Source organism: Solanum lycopersicum, chromosome 3 (genome assembly GCF_036512215.1).
Source record: "Solanum lycopersicum chromosome 3, SLM_r2.1".
NCBI lineage: Eukaryota > Viridiplantae > Streptophyta > Magnoliopsida > Solanales > Solanaceae > Solanum > Solanum lycopersicum.
The window spans coordinates 22824235-22841875 of NC_090802.1; the positions used below are offsets into that span (position 1 = coordinate 22824235).

The window sequence follows — 17641 nt, forward strand, 5'->3', positions numbered from 1 at the left end:
GTTTGTTTATAATCTTATCAAGTCTTTTGGTTTTTTTGAGCTAACCAACATAATTACTTGTGTAGGTGAGCTTAATTAGAAAAATGAGAAAGAGAATGGAAAAAGGAAAAAAAAAGATCCGAGTCGAAAAGAAGCAAGAAAAAAGATTGAAGAAACATCATTTAAGGCATCTTCGTGTCCTCTCCACGTCACAGAGAGGAATTTTAGTTTGGGCTAGTATATTTCTAGACATAGCACTTTGTATCCTCTGCGCATCGCGAAGAGGGAGTTTAATTTTGGTACACGAGATTCAAATTTAGGTAGAATATTCTGTGTAATTTCCGCGTCAAGGAGGTGAGCAAATGTGTTCGAATGGGAATTGAAAGTTGCTCCGTGTTGCGCCCCTGGTGTTATTTTGGCCATTTCCACTTTTAGTATAAAGAGTTTAATATTTTATTTTTACTAAACATTCTTTTTCATAGTTTTGAAGAATGACGACTGGGAGACCTTTTTCATCATTTTTTAGGGTTCTTTCCTAAACTCTTTACTTTCGATCTTTTTATGTTTATTAAACATTGCTTAATCAAATCTAATATTATAGTAGCTAAATACCCTAGTTCTAGGGTTGTGATTATAGGATGATTATAATTTATTACGTTTTCTTAGGATAATGTCAATTATCATATGAATCTTTCTTATGTTCATATTTTTTGTATTTCGTGCCTGGTCACCTTTGAAATAAACACATTGTCAAAATTGAACTCGGGAGATGAATAAGAGGATAGAACGTGAAGCATAAGGAGTATGATTTTCTCTTAATAATTAGGGTTAATTTGTATCTAGTATAGGAATATACCTAGAAATCATGCTTGGTCACTATACAGGAAGAAATCGTAATGCTTGGTGCTTGATATAGCCTATCTCCGCTCAACGATGTAGTTAGATTGTCATTATCATAGGCGATTAAAGGTTGAGAGACCAGGATCATACATTTAACCCTGTGATTCACTTATTCGATAGTTGATAAAAACCCATTTAAATGATATTAATTGCTTGAATCTTGATAAAAGTTGTAGCCCTAGACATTATCCAATTATTGTTTTAAATACTTGAAATTGAATTATGTATGTTATACTTTGTTTAATTAGATTGTAAACTAAATTACTTTTGAAATCTTCATAACACTTGTGCTTGGTTGAAAGTTGGTGAAATTAAGTATTCCAGAGGTAAGTCCTTGTGGGTACGATACTTGGCTCTTTATAAGAGCCACTTTAATACTTAGATGACGGCGTGCACTTGCAAGTGCGATTTGGGCGCAACAAGTTTTTGACGCCGTTGTCGAGGACTTTAGAATTAGGAAGTATTTGATTATTTTGATTTCTAAAGTTAAAAATCAAGGGTTGACAACTTGATCTTAGCGGCTCATTTGTTGCAGGTTGTGTTGAAAGTCCAACTGGACGTCGATCAAGGATTAGTAAGTTCTATAGCTAAACCGGAAAGATTCGTTCACTACTGGAGAAGGTAATGAAGACTCACTTACCCAATCATTCTTTAAATCCTTGAAATTAAATCGTGTTTTTATATTTTGTTTAACTCTTAGAATCATAAAACAAATCACTTTTGGAATCCGGATAACACTTATGCTTAGCTGAAAGTTGGAGAAATTAAGTTATTCTAGACGTAAGTTCTGTGGGTATAATAGTCGTCTCTTTATACGAGTCACTTTAGTACATGAACAATTACATGCACTTGTTGTGCAATTTATCCACAAGAATATCCGACGCTAAAATCTGTTTAATATGTCGTATTTCAGAAACTGCAATTTCAAAATAATGTTCATCAACTAAAACAATTTGCATGATACATGTTGAACTGGTTGAAATCATATTGGAACAAAAATGTGAACATAACAATTTAAGTATATGATACATAATTGCAATTACAAAGTATCTTACTCTTTAATCAATACATAATAATAAAAGGTATATTTCATATTCATTACAACTTGATAAACTAAAAAAACCGTCAAAATTTTGTATATGATATTAAGTATAAAATCATATATTCATTATGTGGTACTTATGTATTAAGTATCAATTATGTTAAAACATGATTCAATTTTCTGCATATTACAACCCATCACACAATTTGAACTTAATAATTTGATACATTCATAACAACAAATCAAAGAGAGAACAAAATTAGGATTTAATGTATTAACATAGTAGAATTAAATCAAAGATACATAGCAATATGAGAATCTCACTTTTAGATCAACGCGAAATTTTTGAAGTAACTAACAACAGAGGAAATCAAACATAAAAAAAAGTATCATTTTGGAAATAAATACCCTGGATAATGCAGATCTAGAAATTGCATTGACAACTTTTCTACCCCCTTTCTTCGGTGTTTTTTCACTTTCTCTTTGAAAGATAAAATAGAACATTGATTTGTCATAGTCAATGAATCAATAAGCTTTTATTTGTTTTACGTGCATTTATGATCATTAGAATCATAAATTTGATCAGTGCTAAATGTATCTAATTGAATAATCTCAATACTTTAAAAGAAGCATCTTTAATATATATAATGAAACTAATGAACTTTTTTTCACAAGTCCAGTAGCACGAATAAAACGATAACTGCCTACTGATAGATTTGAAATTGATTGACTAGAGAAAAACCTTTTAAAATTCAAATTGAAATTTAGGAGATAACTACTTAGATTATGAAAGTGGAAATAATGACAAATTGAAGGAGTGGTGAAAGGTGGGTTTGGAGTGGAGTGTAGAGTATTCATACGTTTGGGCTTCTGAATGAAAAATATTGATTTTTAAAATATTTTGAAATGATAGGAATACAATAATATATAGTAAATAAAGGTGTGTAGACAGGTAATTTTTCGTTTAAAATTAAAAGAGGTATAACAATAATGAGACATTGAAGTGTAAATATTTTATTTTTTTAGATATAAGTATTCTTTTCCCTTTCAAATACCACCTATTTTTTTCTTTCAAATTTGATACTTAGGGATGGCAATGGGCGGTGCGGGTTGTGGGGCGGATTGAGCTTAACCCGCAAATTTTTTAAACAACAACGCCTCACCCCTCATAACAACTTTTACATTTTCAATCCGCTCCGCATGAACTCGCCCACATAACTTTTTAAATATTTTTTCTAGCTAAATTGATACTATAAATAATATTCATAACAATAAATTCTTTTTTGGGAAAAAGACATGGTTTACCCCTGAACTTTATGTTTTGGAGCTAAAACACCCTCCGTTTAAAAAGTGGCTCATATATGCCCCCTGTCTTTATAGAAATGACTCATATATGCCCTTTTACTTAACAGATTCATATTTAATAAATTAAAATTTTGTTTTTTTACTTAACAGATTGATATTTAATATATTAAAAATTTATTTTTTTTACTTCAATTTAAGAAAATGTCATGTCACATTTAAAACGAAAAACCACATCCGCTCAAATTAACCCAACTAATTTCATTTCGTTATTTCCACTTCCAACGCTCAAATAAATAAAAAATAAAAAGAAATTCTGAGAATTCAGGTGAGCTCTAAACTAGAGTCAATCGATCTCAAAATTGTTAACTTACGACGAAAATTAGCATTTTTCACTAGCTTATATGATGCCGTAGATAAAATAGTAGTTGTTTTATCCCCGAGCTCTTGATAAATGAGAAGCACTTCTGCAGCGAGTGACTCTTGAAATATGATTTTCGCTCCAACGTGGAATGTCAATGAGTCATTCAAGGTTCTAACTCATTTTGAATGTTTCTAACATGTTCATTTCATTACTAAATGATACATAAGTTGACAAATCCATTACACAAGGCCTAATAAGATTCATCAAAAGTTGTCATAAATCATTACCATCCTTGTCTCCGTTTCATAATTTACCATTGGCTTCAATGGTGGATCTTCTTCATTCCCGATCTCAGGATCGTAGAGCTCACTAGGTCCTAACAAAACTTTTGATTTTTGTTTCTATTGAGGTGGAAACAATGAAATGAAATGGGTGGAGTTAATTAGAGTGGGTGGATTTATATTGTTTTTAATTGGATCGGGTGGGTATGGTGGAAGGTTGGGTATTTTAAAAACCATGTGTCATTTTCTTAAATTACAAGCTAAAAATGAATTTTTAATTTATTAAAGGAAAAAAGAATAAATATACCCCATATTATTATAAATGGTACATCAATACCCTTTATTATACTTTGCGGTTATATATACTCTTATTATTAATATTTTAGATTGTGTATAGAGAGCAACAATTCTCCATCTAAACGGTTCAGCTAAATTTATTTTAATTATTATCCATAAATTTAAAAACTTACCCATAATTAAACGACCCGATAATTTAAAAACCCATATAACCATACCCACATCATAACCCAAAGCACCAAATGCACTAAAATAATTTCATTGAATATTGCAGGGAATTCAATTTTTATTTACATCAATTTTGTGGTCAAATTCATGTCTCTCTAACATTTGCGAATCGAAACTGACAGAAATCTTGTAGCCGCCCGGGACGCAAGGGTGAAGGAAAGAAAACTGACGGGAATCTTGTAGCTATATTTTATCGAAATTTGCTTAAGATAAATGGGTCATGGGCAAGTCATATGGGTGGGTTTTAATTTTTGGATAAAATTAAAATAAAGTTATCCAAATTGTTTCGATGAAATCACGTGTCCCGCCATTAATCTCTAGGGTATACACAACCTAAAATATTAACGGTAAGCGCATACATAGCTCTAAAGCATAACAGAGGATATTGACGCACCCTATATAATAATTCAAGGGTATATTTGTCATTTTCTCCTTTATTCAATACTAATTTATTAGTTAAAAGGGCATATTAGCCAACAGCAGGGGGCATGGCTGCCATTTTCTAAATGGAGGGTATATCATCTCCAAATCATAAAGGTAAGGGTAAATTAGGACCTTTTCCCTTCTTTTTTTTAAAAATTTATATTAATTTAATAGGATAGTAACTTAAAACTTTATTTTTGAAAAACATGTAAAAAATTATTTTATTTTTCATTAAACCATTTTCATATGCTATCTCAAATACTTAAGTAGAATTATAGAATGATAAATAATATTCTCACTCTTATAACATGTAAAAAGTTAAGAATTAAAGTTGAACCCACAAGAAATCACATATACCCACCAGCATCCCAATTTCTAAAATCATTTTTGCATAATTTTCCCACGACTATCTCTCGCTCGAATTCATTCCCTCGTGGTTGCAAGGAAAGATTTTTATATTTGAAAATACACAAGTACCCCTCAACCTATGCCTGAAATTCCAGAAACACACTTATACTATACTAAGGTCTTATTATTCCCTAGACTTATTTTATAAGCAATTTTCTACCCTTTTCGACCTACGCGACACTATCTTGAAAAAAAAATCAACCTGCGTTGGACCCGCAAGATAGTGCCAGGTAGGCCAAAAAGGGGTAGAAAATTATTATAAAATAAGTTCAGGGAATAATAGGATCTTAGTATAATATAAATGTATTTCTAAAATTCCGGACATAGGTTGAGGAGGTACTCGTGCATCATCCCTTTATCTTTCTTACAAGGAAATAAAAATATTGCCTTGACCAAGTGATTCATGAAACAAAACAAAGTTGATGTTTTTCATTTTTCTATCTACAATTTCAGTATTTGATCATCTTGTTCCATGCAATGGAAAAAGGACATTGGCAACTCTTCTCGTAAAAAAAAAAAAGGCCGGCATGACAAATCTATTCTCATCAAGTGTTCACCTAAAAAAAAATTCACACCAGAAAAAGGACAAGAATATACTAATCACCAACAAAGTTACAATAGAAGGTTCTTTCATGAATCTGTTTTTGTAGTTGATCAGCAACTACTACGTGTGTGAGAGAGATGACAACAATATGTTGTATGCAACCTACTCTGAAGAGCATTCAGTCCCATCGTTGAACGAGATGGGAGGTCTATAACCTACACTGAGATTGCATATTAACGAGCATGGACGTTCCCATATAAAGTACCGTACAATACATTTGGCCCGGATAAATATATATTTTCTTACTGTTTCTAACTTGTGATGATTGAAGACAAATTGGGTAACAAAGATATGAAAGAATCTTTTCTTTTCCACCAAAAATATTATCCGAAAGGGATTCGTAATCCTCATCAACTCTTTAAACTTTCCCATGAGATCTCAATGCTGACAAGTTTATCGAAATTGCTGATACATAATCCTTACCACTAACTTTATGACAGCAAAATTTTGTATTCCCTAGCCACTTGATTGTATTCACCAAACAAGGTAAATGAAACATGCAACTTAACAGTCCTGCAGAAAAAAATACAAAAAAGGTGCATCTTAGTTCTCCACTACAATTAACATGACAATATTCGAAATTTGAAAAACGAAATAGCATACTGAGACACTTGCTATAATATGAAATATACCAAAAGTATCTGCATGTATAACCATTACAGGTACCAAATATGTGTTCGGCTCCAATTCCAGATTACAGTACTTCTACTATCGGGAACATCATATCAACAGACAAATTATCAGGCATAGTAAGAATTACATTAAGGTAAACTTTACATAGCATTCTCCTCTAAAGACTAAATTTACCAAGTACTCCCAATATCCATAGAGAAGACTTGAAACATAATGGATTAGGCAAATTATCAATTGCAGCCAAATGCAAATTGATTCATCCAACACTACCCAAATGTTTGACTGTCGGTGCAGACATGATTGACCGATGATACTGATGCATATGCAATATCTAATCACTATAAGTTAGTTCAATCTCACAATCAACCTTTTGTATCTTTCTGGATCATCAAAAGGGTCACCATCATCGTTAGTAAAAAGTATATTAGGAACTATTGGTGTACGACACAATTTGGCTCCCAAGTTTCCAGTTTATGCAAGTAGGCCACTACATACTTTCTTTGGGACTAGAAAATCCTTTTTCTTGCTACTTTGACGCCCAAGAAGTATTTCAACTGCCCCACTTGTTTGGTATGAAACTTGGCATGTAAAAACTTCTTGAAAGGAGAAATTCCTGCAAATTATCTCATGTAATAACAATATTGTCGACATAAACAACGAAAAGAGTGATACCAACTTTTGATCGTCCGTAGAGAACTCAGTGATCACACTTAATCTTCTTCAATCCAAATTCCTGAACTACATACTTAAATTTTCCAAATCAAGCACAACATGTTTGCTTTGGACCATATAGAGATTTTCACATATGACAAACTTCTCCATAATCCCCTTAAAACAAACCCAAGTGGTTGCTCCATTTACACTTCTTTTCACTGAGATCAGCAGGAAGAATTGCATTCTTCATATCCAACAGATTTGAAGGCCAATGTTGAGAAGCAACCAAGGAAATAAACAAGGGAACAAAGGTAAGCTTGCCTACCAGGGAGAAGGTGTCGAAATAATCCACCCCCATAAGTCCGAGCATAGTCTTTAGCCGCAAGTTTGGCCTTAAGTCTTGCGACGGGGCCGTCAAGATTAACTTTGACTGCAAATACCAATTGGACCAAACTAATTTCTTTCCTTTGGATAAACCCAGCAAATCGCAAGCGTGACTTTCATCTAAAGCATGTATCTCCTCAAGCATTACGTTATGCCATCCAGGGTGGTTCAAGGCATTCTTCACTAGTTGAGGATAGAGATGGAGTCTAGAGAGGAAATCAAAGCGCTAATAAGTGGTCATAAGAGACAAAATTAGCAGTGCAATATGTGAATTTGCACTAACATGTACCTTCATGAGGAGCAATAGAAAGGTTAAGAGTTTTTGGGGAATCAAGTGGTGAAGGAATTGTTTCATATGTTTTCCACCTCCTCGAGTAAACTTGAACAGTTGGCGGTTTTGTTGGTGCAAATGGAACAATGGTTGAAGGAACAGTAGTGGATTGGTGTTCAATGAAGTACTAAGAAACGGAAGAACAACATCATCTGAGTTTTGTCACAACATGAATGACCTAATAGACCAATCACTCATCTTTCTTCCCTGAATCGAAGATATGGGAGGTGCATAGAAGAATGGTGGTCTACGATAATACCACATCAATTGATGCCATATGTTTCCAAGTTCAGTAGATAACACCGATACCCTTTTGAAGGAGAAAATATCCCAAGAAAACACACTTCAATGCATACGGATCCAACTAGATAATAGGTGGTTGAACATCTCGAACATAACATGAGCTTCCAAATACCCCAAGTTCCATCGAAAATAGTGTCTTATTTGGAAAAATAACAGTGTAAGGCACATTACCAACAAGCACATTCGATGACACACAATATATTAGAAAACAAATAGTAGAGAATGCACAACTCAAAGTTGTTTAGGAACTGTCATTTGGAATAGAAGTGCCCGAGTTGTCTCAGGTAGATGCCTATTCTTCCTCTTAACAACTCCATTTTGAGAGGATATTTCTTGAGTCATTCCATCACTTCAAGAAATCATATTTTCTTGGCTAATTTAAACCTAAAATCCTTTACACTTCTCCAGCCAATTTCTCATGTGGTTGAATTGTTGTCCAACAGTCACTAAAAATAAACCCGAGGCATGAAAAACAAAAGAGAGGAAATTTGTATGGTCCATCAGAAGTCAGGTCTCATAAATTAACAAAAACAAGAATTTCGGGAATCAAACAAGACTGGTTTATTGGGTTCAGATGAGAAACAAAAAACTGCAAAGTACCTTGCATGAAGGTAGTGCATGGACATATACTCAATGCCAACCACATGCTGTTATATAAACTCCAAAGAAAACTATATCTGATAATTGTTCCGCACTCCAACGCTAAAATCATATTACAGTTAACAACTCCACATGAGAGATCTGACTTGCCATCTAAACAAATAGAAGAGTCCAAACACTCAGTCACCATTTTGGGCTGCTGGATTTCTACCTTTAATCAGCTGCTTCAAACAGGAGAGAGACATTCAAAAACAGTAGGTTTTTATTAGCAAGACCAACTTGTCAAGATGAAATATTAATAATATGAACTAAAAAAATGGTGCCATCTCGTATGAAAACTTGAATGATCCCATTGAGCAGGAAAAAGTATCAAAATCCCAATGCCAGGTTAGAAGATAGAACCTTATAGAAGTACTTCCTCCGCAGTTTGATGGCAGTCCGTACACACCTCTTGACCCGAATCTTTAACATATTGTCGTTGAATATCTGATACATGTTCAACATATAATTATTAGTAAATACTAACAATTTAACCCCAACTAATTTATAGTATTCATGTGATGCGTACATGTGTGTAAACTCCAAACAAATTCATAATTCATAAGACATGCAAATACAAAGAGAGAGAGAGAGAGAGAGAGAGAGAGAGGGAGGTGCCACAAAATAATTCAAGACTAACTTCCACATCGGATAGCACCAAGGTAAAATGAGGAGGCATCTGAAAAACCAGCCAAAATGACAGAATAATCAATCACCGCCCCTAAAGAAGATAACAACGCCATGTTCATGAAGTGAGGTGAAGTCCAAGGTCCATCAGCATGTTAATATAGTAAATTGATATATCAACGGTAGGACATACACACTTTAAAATATAACAAGCATGATAAAAATAAAAATAATCTGGCATCTTCAAAATTTACTTTTAACCCTTCAGCAGCAAATAGAGATGCATTAAGTTCCTGTTGACTACACTTGGACTTACATACACAAAGCAATTTTTAGGGAAGTAATGGTTAATCACGAGTTTATAGATACATCACAGCATGCTCATAAGTTACACAACTAAGGAGGAGGTTTCAGATGTAATGCCAAAACCTGACATTTTAGCATAATAACTAGCTAATGTTTTGGAAACACGTTCCACGAAACAATTAACGATATTAGTAGCTAAACCATCAGGATCAAGTAAAATGAAAAACAAATAAAGAAATAAATAAAGAGAAATCTTCACTGCAACAAAATGTTTTTGTCTGTAGTAGTGTAATCTAGTGACTAGTTATAAGAAGATTTAATAGGAAACATACGCAAATTCTTGTGGAGTCCAAAACAAAAAGGAAGAGACTAAATAAACAGAAAATAAGCACCACCACATAGAGTTGCTGAACTGATCACTTCACATTACCTTTCAAAATCAGAATGACACATAAACCAAAGTAATTAACAATGAAAAAAACGGAATCACACAATTAAAAGCATCCATTCAACGATCAGTATAAAACACAGTCGATGTTAAGTTAAATAAACCTGCCTTTATAAGATCATCAATTGAGTGAGTTTGTTTAATGATCTTCTGGTGATTCATGACAAGAATAGCTGCTACACAAAAAACTGGTAATTCATCAACAGTACTTCTTGTTGATGAGACTATATTAACACTGTGCATGCCACTACTTTTGGACCAAAAATTCTTTGTAAGACCACAAAATGGATGAGCTAAGGAAAGCTTCATCCCGTTGTTTGCAGAGACAGTACGCTCTCCACTTCCATGTTTAGAGGGTGAGTCATCCTTTGAATCACTATTGTTATTCTCAACAATTTCTTCTCCTGATTCAGCCTCAGATTCCTTTGGAATCTGAATGACCAATATTTCAGGGCAGTTCTCCTCAAGACGAAAAGCAACTGATTCATCAAAATCTGCAGCCCACATCATCTGCAAAGTCCAAATAAGTTAAGCAGATGAATAATAACACAAAACATCTAATGATACTTTTTTTTTTGAGAATTGGTAAACACAGAACATCTAATGATATTGAAGAGAAAGAAGACATGCTTGTGACCAAATGGAACAAAAACTATCCATATTAAATATCAATAATATTGCATGACAATCGTGTTGAATGGAATCTTAGTCATATGAGATCTCTGAACTCTATTTTCGCTCCTTTATAATTCTTTTCCTTTTCCTTTCTACAAATCTTCACAATGATATGTTTTTTAGAGTGTAGATGATGGATATACATATAGGATAAGCCAGTGGTGATAAATGGTAGAGAGCTTGAAGGGTGATACAGCTGTATCCCTGAAATGTTGAACAAGGCTAACTTAGCTGATTATATGGCTACTCCCAAAAGATGCTATAAAGCTAAATAGTAGATAGAGCTAAATTTGGGATGTATATTATTAATAGACATGGCAATGTACTTTTCAATCATCTCTTTGTCTATTCATAGGAAAATAGAAAGAGACGTAACACAGAAATTAGAACTCATTAAGAAAAGGGTCCAAGTATCAAATCCATCAAATTACAAGAAAACTGCTGACGCTATAGTACTTTTCCTGCTAAAGGGTTGGTGCTTCCTCATTAGGGCATGTCCTTTCACCTTGCAACTAACATTCCAATTGTCGATAAAAACAGAAACACAAACCTCCCACATACAAAGAACCTCATTAAAAGATAATTCTCGGCGGAAGAGCACCAACAGCATCCGGAAGGCGAAGTGAAGGCTTTCAGCACCTATGCTTGACAAATGAGAAAACATTTCACGATCTGTAAGTTCCACAATATGCCATAGAGCTTCCAATTGCTTCATGACACCAGTTGGCCCTTCCATCTGAAAGTTCTCACGCTGAAGAAAAGGAAACACTAAATAAAGTCACAAGCACCAAAAGAAAAGGAAAAACAATGAAGAACTAAAGACTGAAATAATGCATGAATTGTTGTTTCTGTACAGACCATTCTCCGTAGAAGCATCTCAAAGCACCAGAATGCATCAGCATTATCCTCAAACAGAACAACAAAAGGAGACAAGAGATCACTCATTCCTAGAAAATATAATAGAAGAAAATACAGGAATTACTTTAAGAGCTTTGAAATGATACAGCAAAAAGAACTAGAAGAAAAGGAACAACCTTGGCAATATCCCGTTGCCGGATCAACCCATGCATAAACAGCCAGGATATCTGACATTCTAGCCAAATTTTTTCTATCCTCATAGAATTCAAGATGGCTATCTGTTCTGACTACATCAACAACTAAAAGCCAAAAAGGAAATTCTATTTCAATACCATTAACATCGAGGTAAAAGAAATAAATTTTCTGTAGGAAAGAGGTGACCACTAATGCTGAACTTACCTATCTGATGTAATGTCCAGAGCCATTCCGACACCCTTTCATCACTGAAACCACCTCTTGGAGGTGTTCTCGCATTCATATTTGGTGTGTCGGGTGCATCAGATATTCTGAGTTTGGTAAGAATCTCTGTTTCACGTTCTTGGAATTTTCCAGACCATGACACTGAATCCGGCCCATTAGGATGAACCCTCTCAATTTCAGAGTTCAGGGAATGAGACACGTCATATGATGAGGAAACATTTGCTTCTGCGACTAGATCTGCATTATTATTTATTCTGAAACTGTGCATCTTGTCTTCTCCATATTTCAATTTACGCCTTGCTAAATTTCTCTTACCATATGACCTATGACCTTTTTTATTTTTGATACTCTTTCCAAATAAATCAGTCACAGGTAAGGCAGGAAAATCAAAATAGTTCTCATTTACCGATTCTGATTGACATGCTTCACCCCCAAGTTCGTTGGATCGGCAGTAGTATGGACCCAAAGTAGGCACAGAAGAGAAAGAGTCCAATGCTGCCCCATCTGTGCTTCCCCTTGCACTTATAAGGTCACCGGAATCAGTAGAGCTTTCCTTTTGATGTGTATGTGGTGTGTCTATACAATTATTATCAAAATCACTGTAACTGTATAAATTGTCAGTATTTACATCAGAAGCTTGACTAATCTTGACATCAGCTTCTCTTTGGCAATCATCTTTGGAACTTGTTCTCATGTCCATGACCTTGGACCCAACAACATATGCAAGGGAACCAGTTCCTACACTGGAATGCATTGCTTGGCACTGCTTTATGAGGTCTCTGTAGCGTTCCCTGAGGAGATATTATGGATATACAGAAGTTCATATGTCAAAGTTCGTTATTTGGAAAAGTGAAAAAATCTCTCTTAGGTCCCTCTTTTTGCTCATGCAACTGGTACACTTTCTATGACAAATAAAATTACCCCCTCTTTTAAAACACAGAAAAAGAAATAACAAATGAAGGAATTAGAATCCTTTTCAGAACTAAGAAGTCCCTCGCACAATGGATATTTGAGAATAAAGCTAAGATAATTTGGTATGTCGGATATAACAAGCATGAGTCTGAGTCCTCTACAATGCATTGGACAACTTTGCTCGCATCTTTCATGAATAAATTACTATAATGGATATGCAGATGCTAAAAGTGAGGACAGAACAATTAAGTGGGGATGTGAGGGGTTTTCAGAAGGACAGATGAGCCATTAAAATGTTGGGATCAAGATACAATAGATTCCCCGAGGAAAAAGTGGGATGGGAGTCATTCTCTAAGACACTGAAGATGTTGAAGATATAATTCAATAAATAATACGAAGATTTTAGACAAGATATCAGTCTTTTCTAAATTATTATATTTATTCCTCTCTCTATCTCTTGCAGTCCTTTTTCTATTTGATATAATTTTCGTCTCTCTGCCTCATTATTCTACTTCACTGGATTTCCTTTTTCTAGTAACAGCAATTTAAATGGAATCATCTGATGAAAGGAGTGACCCAGCTTGAACTTATGGAAGCAAAGTTCAATCCAACGTATTTCATAACAAGGTTACCGATGAAGCGTGTAACCATCTCATCAAAAATCTTAAATGGTTAGAAACAGCACATTTTTATTTACTTAATTATATTCTCAACATGCCCCCCTCCATGTGCAAGCCTGAAATATTTTCATGAGCCAAGTACGTGGAAGTTCATTTTGATAATGGGTGTTGGTGAGATTCCATCCTGGGACCTCTGTCTGCTCTAAAATATCATGTTGAAGTGTGTCCCTATCTTATCTAAGAGGTTAAGTTGTTCGAGAGAGTACACATTTATTTACTTAATTATATTCTCAACAGACATCGTAGAGATGGTAATAGCAACGTCATATACCGTCCAAAGTACAAAGAGCATGTTAAGGAAGATTTAGGAAAGTATGTTGAGAAAAAATATGAGATAAGACATCAAATGAATCATCAAACATTCGTGACTAATCTTGATGATGAGGATAATTAAATGAACGAACATGAGGGTCATGATTTATCAACACCCTTTCTCTCAAGAAAATAAATAAAAGAAAAGCGTAATATTTCCTTCAACTTGTAGATGTGTACCGGTGGTAGGTCCTATAGAAGTTTATTTCACGAAGAATCTGAAGGATGTGGTCAGGCAAACAAAGAGTTGAACATCCCATAGAATTGCCAAGAAGACTTTGACGGATCGTGCAGTTGCAATGTATGTTTACACGATGGATGAATGGTGTTGGGCTTCCTTTTTCAACTGTGTCAATTTTATGGATAGCTTTCAATTTTTGTCGAGGTTGTAGGTTAACATGCTCCAAGAACGAAGCACCACACCAAGTTAAAGTTTTGTATCGCAAAAAAGAGGTGCAAGGAGATGAACAAAATTGTTGAGGAACCAAAAGTACAGTAGAACAAGATTGGATGTTTCATATGATGGATAAGTGGATAGCAGGAAATGAAAAAATTATCAGCATAGTGTTTTAAATTCTACAAAAAGCTAGAAGATATCAATGAGAGGATAAAGAATTGAAAACTCTTAATGAAGTACAATTGCAAGTTTGAGCACACATCAAATGGCACCGTTAACCATGATATGCAATATACAATGTAGTCCTTTAGAATTAGGGAGAAATTATTCTCTTAATAGTTTCTACACTTTCTTTAATATTATTAGTTTTCTCATATGTAGGTCATTGAACAAATCATATTAAGTGTTATGCACTCTTTTAAAATACTTCTCTTTTGTTTCTGATCTATCCTCATTTAAGGTTTTGCAATTGTTAGTTTCCGCATAACACATTGTTATGTTCGAGCAAATGGTTCAATGTGGTCGAAAATTGGTTCAGAGCAAGTTCAGCTCAAGTTGTAACCAATTTGCCAATAAAAGAATTGTCAAAAAAAAGATTGAAGTACAACATATGGAGATAATTTTCAACAATCATGTTGCTACATCTTTAAAAACTATTTTAAGTCATGCTTACTTTTAACACATGGGCTCTAATTTTCAGCTCATGCTTACTTTTTAATGCATAAGCTTCACTTTCTACTCTTACTTACTTTCAACACTTGGGCTCCAATGATCAATCCATGTTTACTTTGAATGCATGGGCTCCAATATTATCCCTATACAAATGACACCTAGGCCTAAGTCCTAAATCAACTCCAAAAGCTAGCTCATGAGGGAGAATTGTCCAAATCTAAACAAATGGACCACTCCTTCATTCCCCAATCGATGTGGGACTCTGACCCACTCACCACCTTCACATCCACGCCCAACTAAAGCGTAGATTAAGAGCCCAAATAGGGATAATTCCGACTCTAATACCATGTAAAGATATGACACATTGATCTAACTCAACTTCAAAAGTTGACTCAAGAGGGACGGATTGCCCAAATCCATATACACAAACCACTAGTTCATTAAGTGTAGGATATTTACTTACATTTGATAGACCACTAGTAATTGTATAAATACATGTATTTCCGAAATAGTGAAATATAAGCTCTTGAATTCCATATATTAGTTACATTGTATCAAAGCCAGATCTTTGGCTTCGCCGGAGTTAGCTTTACTCCTGTACACCGTTCTCCTCTCTAACATCACCCTGCCTTTTCCAGCCTAAGAATTTTGTGGTCCTCTTAGTTAGATCTAGTCAGATCATTTTTTTTTTGCTTCGATTCTCTACATCGTTTCTCGAATTTAATCTATAAGTGGTTATTTCATTGCCAATTTCTACTTGCTTCTCTAATCTAATATATATAGATCTATAACTAATATATAATAATGGTAATTTCTTTTGAAGGTTCTACTCTTTGATTTCGGCGAGAGGAACTTTAGTTGAGGGATCATATTAGTCCTCTTTTTGTTTGAGAAGAACCTGATTAAGTCCTCTGCTTTATTTCAGAAGATTTGTTCTCTGTTTTGTTTGAACTTGTTCAAATTAAGTGTTGGAAGTAATTCTTCGATTTTCATCTTGTGCCTCTTATTGGTTGGCTGATATTTATGGCTAGGGTTTCTATTTTGTGAAGTTCGGTTATTCAATTTTGTTGGTAGAAGTTCTTGATTGAAAAAAAGGAACAAATCTCGGTCCATGCTTCAAGCTCCAAAGTTGCCTTGACATTAGTGGTTGATTTTGTGTAAGTTCCCTAGTTGAAGTGTAAAAGGATAAAGTTCCCTAGTTAAGGGTTTTGAGCTGCAGATCTATGTAATTAGTTGCTAATTAGAAATAAAGAAAAAAGATAAAAACTTTCTTTAAGCAAAACCCATTTTTTGGTTCAAACTTTTAACTTTTTGGTTCCTCTAAGCAAATGGTGTGTTGGATTGTTTTATTTTTCACTTTACTTGGGAAAAGGAATAGCAACAAGAAAAAAGAAATGTGAATTATTAGTAGTAATATTGTCTGTGTGTTCAGACATTACAATGTTTCAAGTGGTTTACTCGATTGGAGTTTTATTTGTGTCTAAAAAGACCTGGCTTGGGTATATTTTAGCTTTGGAGGATTCTCAATGAATTTATTCTGATACTTGCTATGAATATATTAGTTAGGAAAATGACTGCCTCTGGTCCATTATCAGATAAAATAGTTTTGGTTTCGGCTAGGAGTGTGCTAAATTCTCTCAACATCAAAAATCATTAAAGGATCCACACTTCAATTAATGTCTTTCTTGAGCAAGATACAACATGTCTTATCACCTCTTCAAGTAAATGGGTGATTGATTTAGATGCCACAAATCACATGACATGTAATCCTAATATTTTTTCTAGCGTTTGATCAGACAAAGCAACCTCTCCAGTTAGATGATGGATCAACTTGTAAAAGTGGCAGATTTGGAATAGTTCAAGCACCCTCATCGATTGCCCTATTATTTGTATTTAGTCTACCAAAGTTGCCTTTAATTTGATTTTTGTTAGCAAAGTTACCCCAGACCTTATTTTGATCATTGTTTGTTTCGTAATCGTACCACGAATCAGGTTATTGCTTAAAGATATGTATCCAATTAACTCTACATACTTGATGAATGAGGACTCGGTCAGTTGGCTGATCTAGTATCGTGGCTCCATCAGAAATGTTAGAATAGAATATGTATTTCCTACTTAAAATAGGAATAGGAATAGGAATAGGAATAGGAATAAGAATAAGAATAAGAATAGGATTCCTAGTTGGAAAAGTATTCTAATGTAGTGTCTATAAATAAATAAGGTCTCAATGTAAAATTTAGATACAAAATTCAACAATATTTTTTCCCATATATTTCTCACATGGTATCAGAGCATTTAGAACTTCAAGTCACTGGTGTCAAATTCCGTTGACGACGGTGGGACTGATTTGCGGCATCTTTCGTTCTGAAGGGGTTGTGCAAAAGACAACACCGTCTCGAGGCTCGGGAAGCTCAGTTGACCAAACCCCAACCAGACCCACCGGAAAATACCCCTCCACGTGCCCCCACGCGACGATCAGAGGTGGGAATTTTCCAGCGAAATTTGTTCATGCGTCGACGAGTGAGTGCTTCTCCGGTTACTTTTTTTCGAGAATTTTTCTTC

General features: G+C 34.4%; 1 protein-coding gene across 2 annotated transcripts in view; it reads right to left on the reverse strand.

Annotated features, from left to right (window-relative positions):
• Positions 1–5792: 5792 nt before the first annotated feature.
• Positions 5793–17641, reverse strand: part of LOC101251361 (rab GTPase-activating protein 22-like) — a 53799-nt gene continuing 41950 nt past the window's right edge. Inside the window, exons 5-12 of one of the 2 annotated variants that reach the window (XM_004234727.5) lie at positions 12086–12897; positions 11863–11985; positions 11687–11775; positions 11379–11579; positions 10262–10663; positions 9136–9219; positions 8734–8954; positions 5793–6341 (exon numbers count right to left, since the gene is read on the reverse strand). In XM_004234727.5, coding sequence (XP_004234775.1) covers positions 8913–8954; positions 9136–9219; positions 10262–10663; positions 11379–11579; positions 11687–11775; positions 11863–11985; positions 12086–12897 — 1753 coding nt within the window. In that variant the 3' untranslated portion in view covers positions 5793–6341; positions 8734–8912. The remainder of the gene's footprint in view (positions 6342–8733; positions 8955–9135; positions 9220–10261; positions 10664–11378; positions 11580–11686; positions 11776–11862; positions 11986–12085; positions 12898–17641) is intronic. The other variant, XM_010319573.4, reaches the window with a different exon arrangement.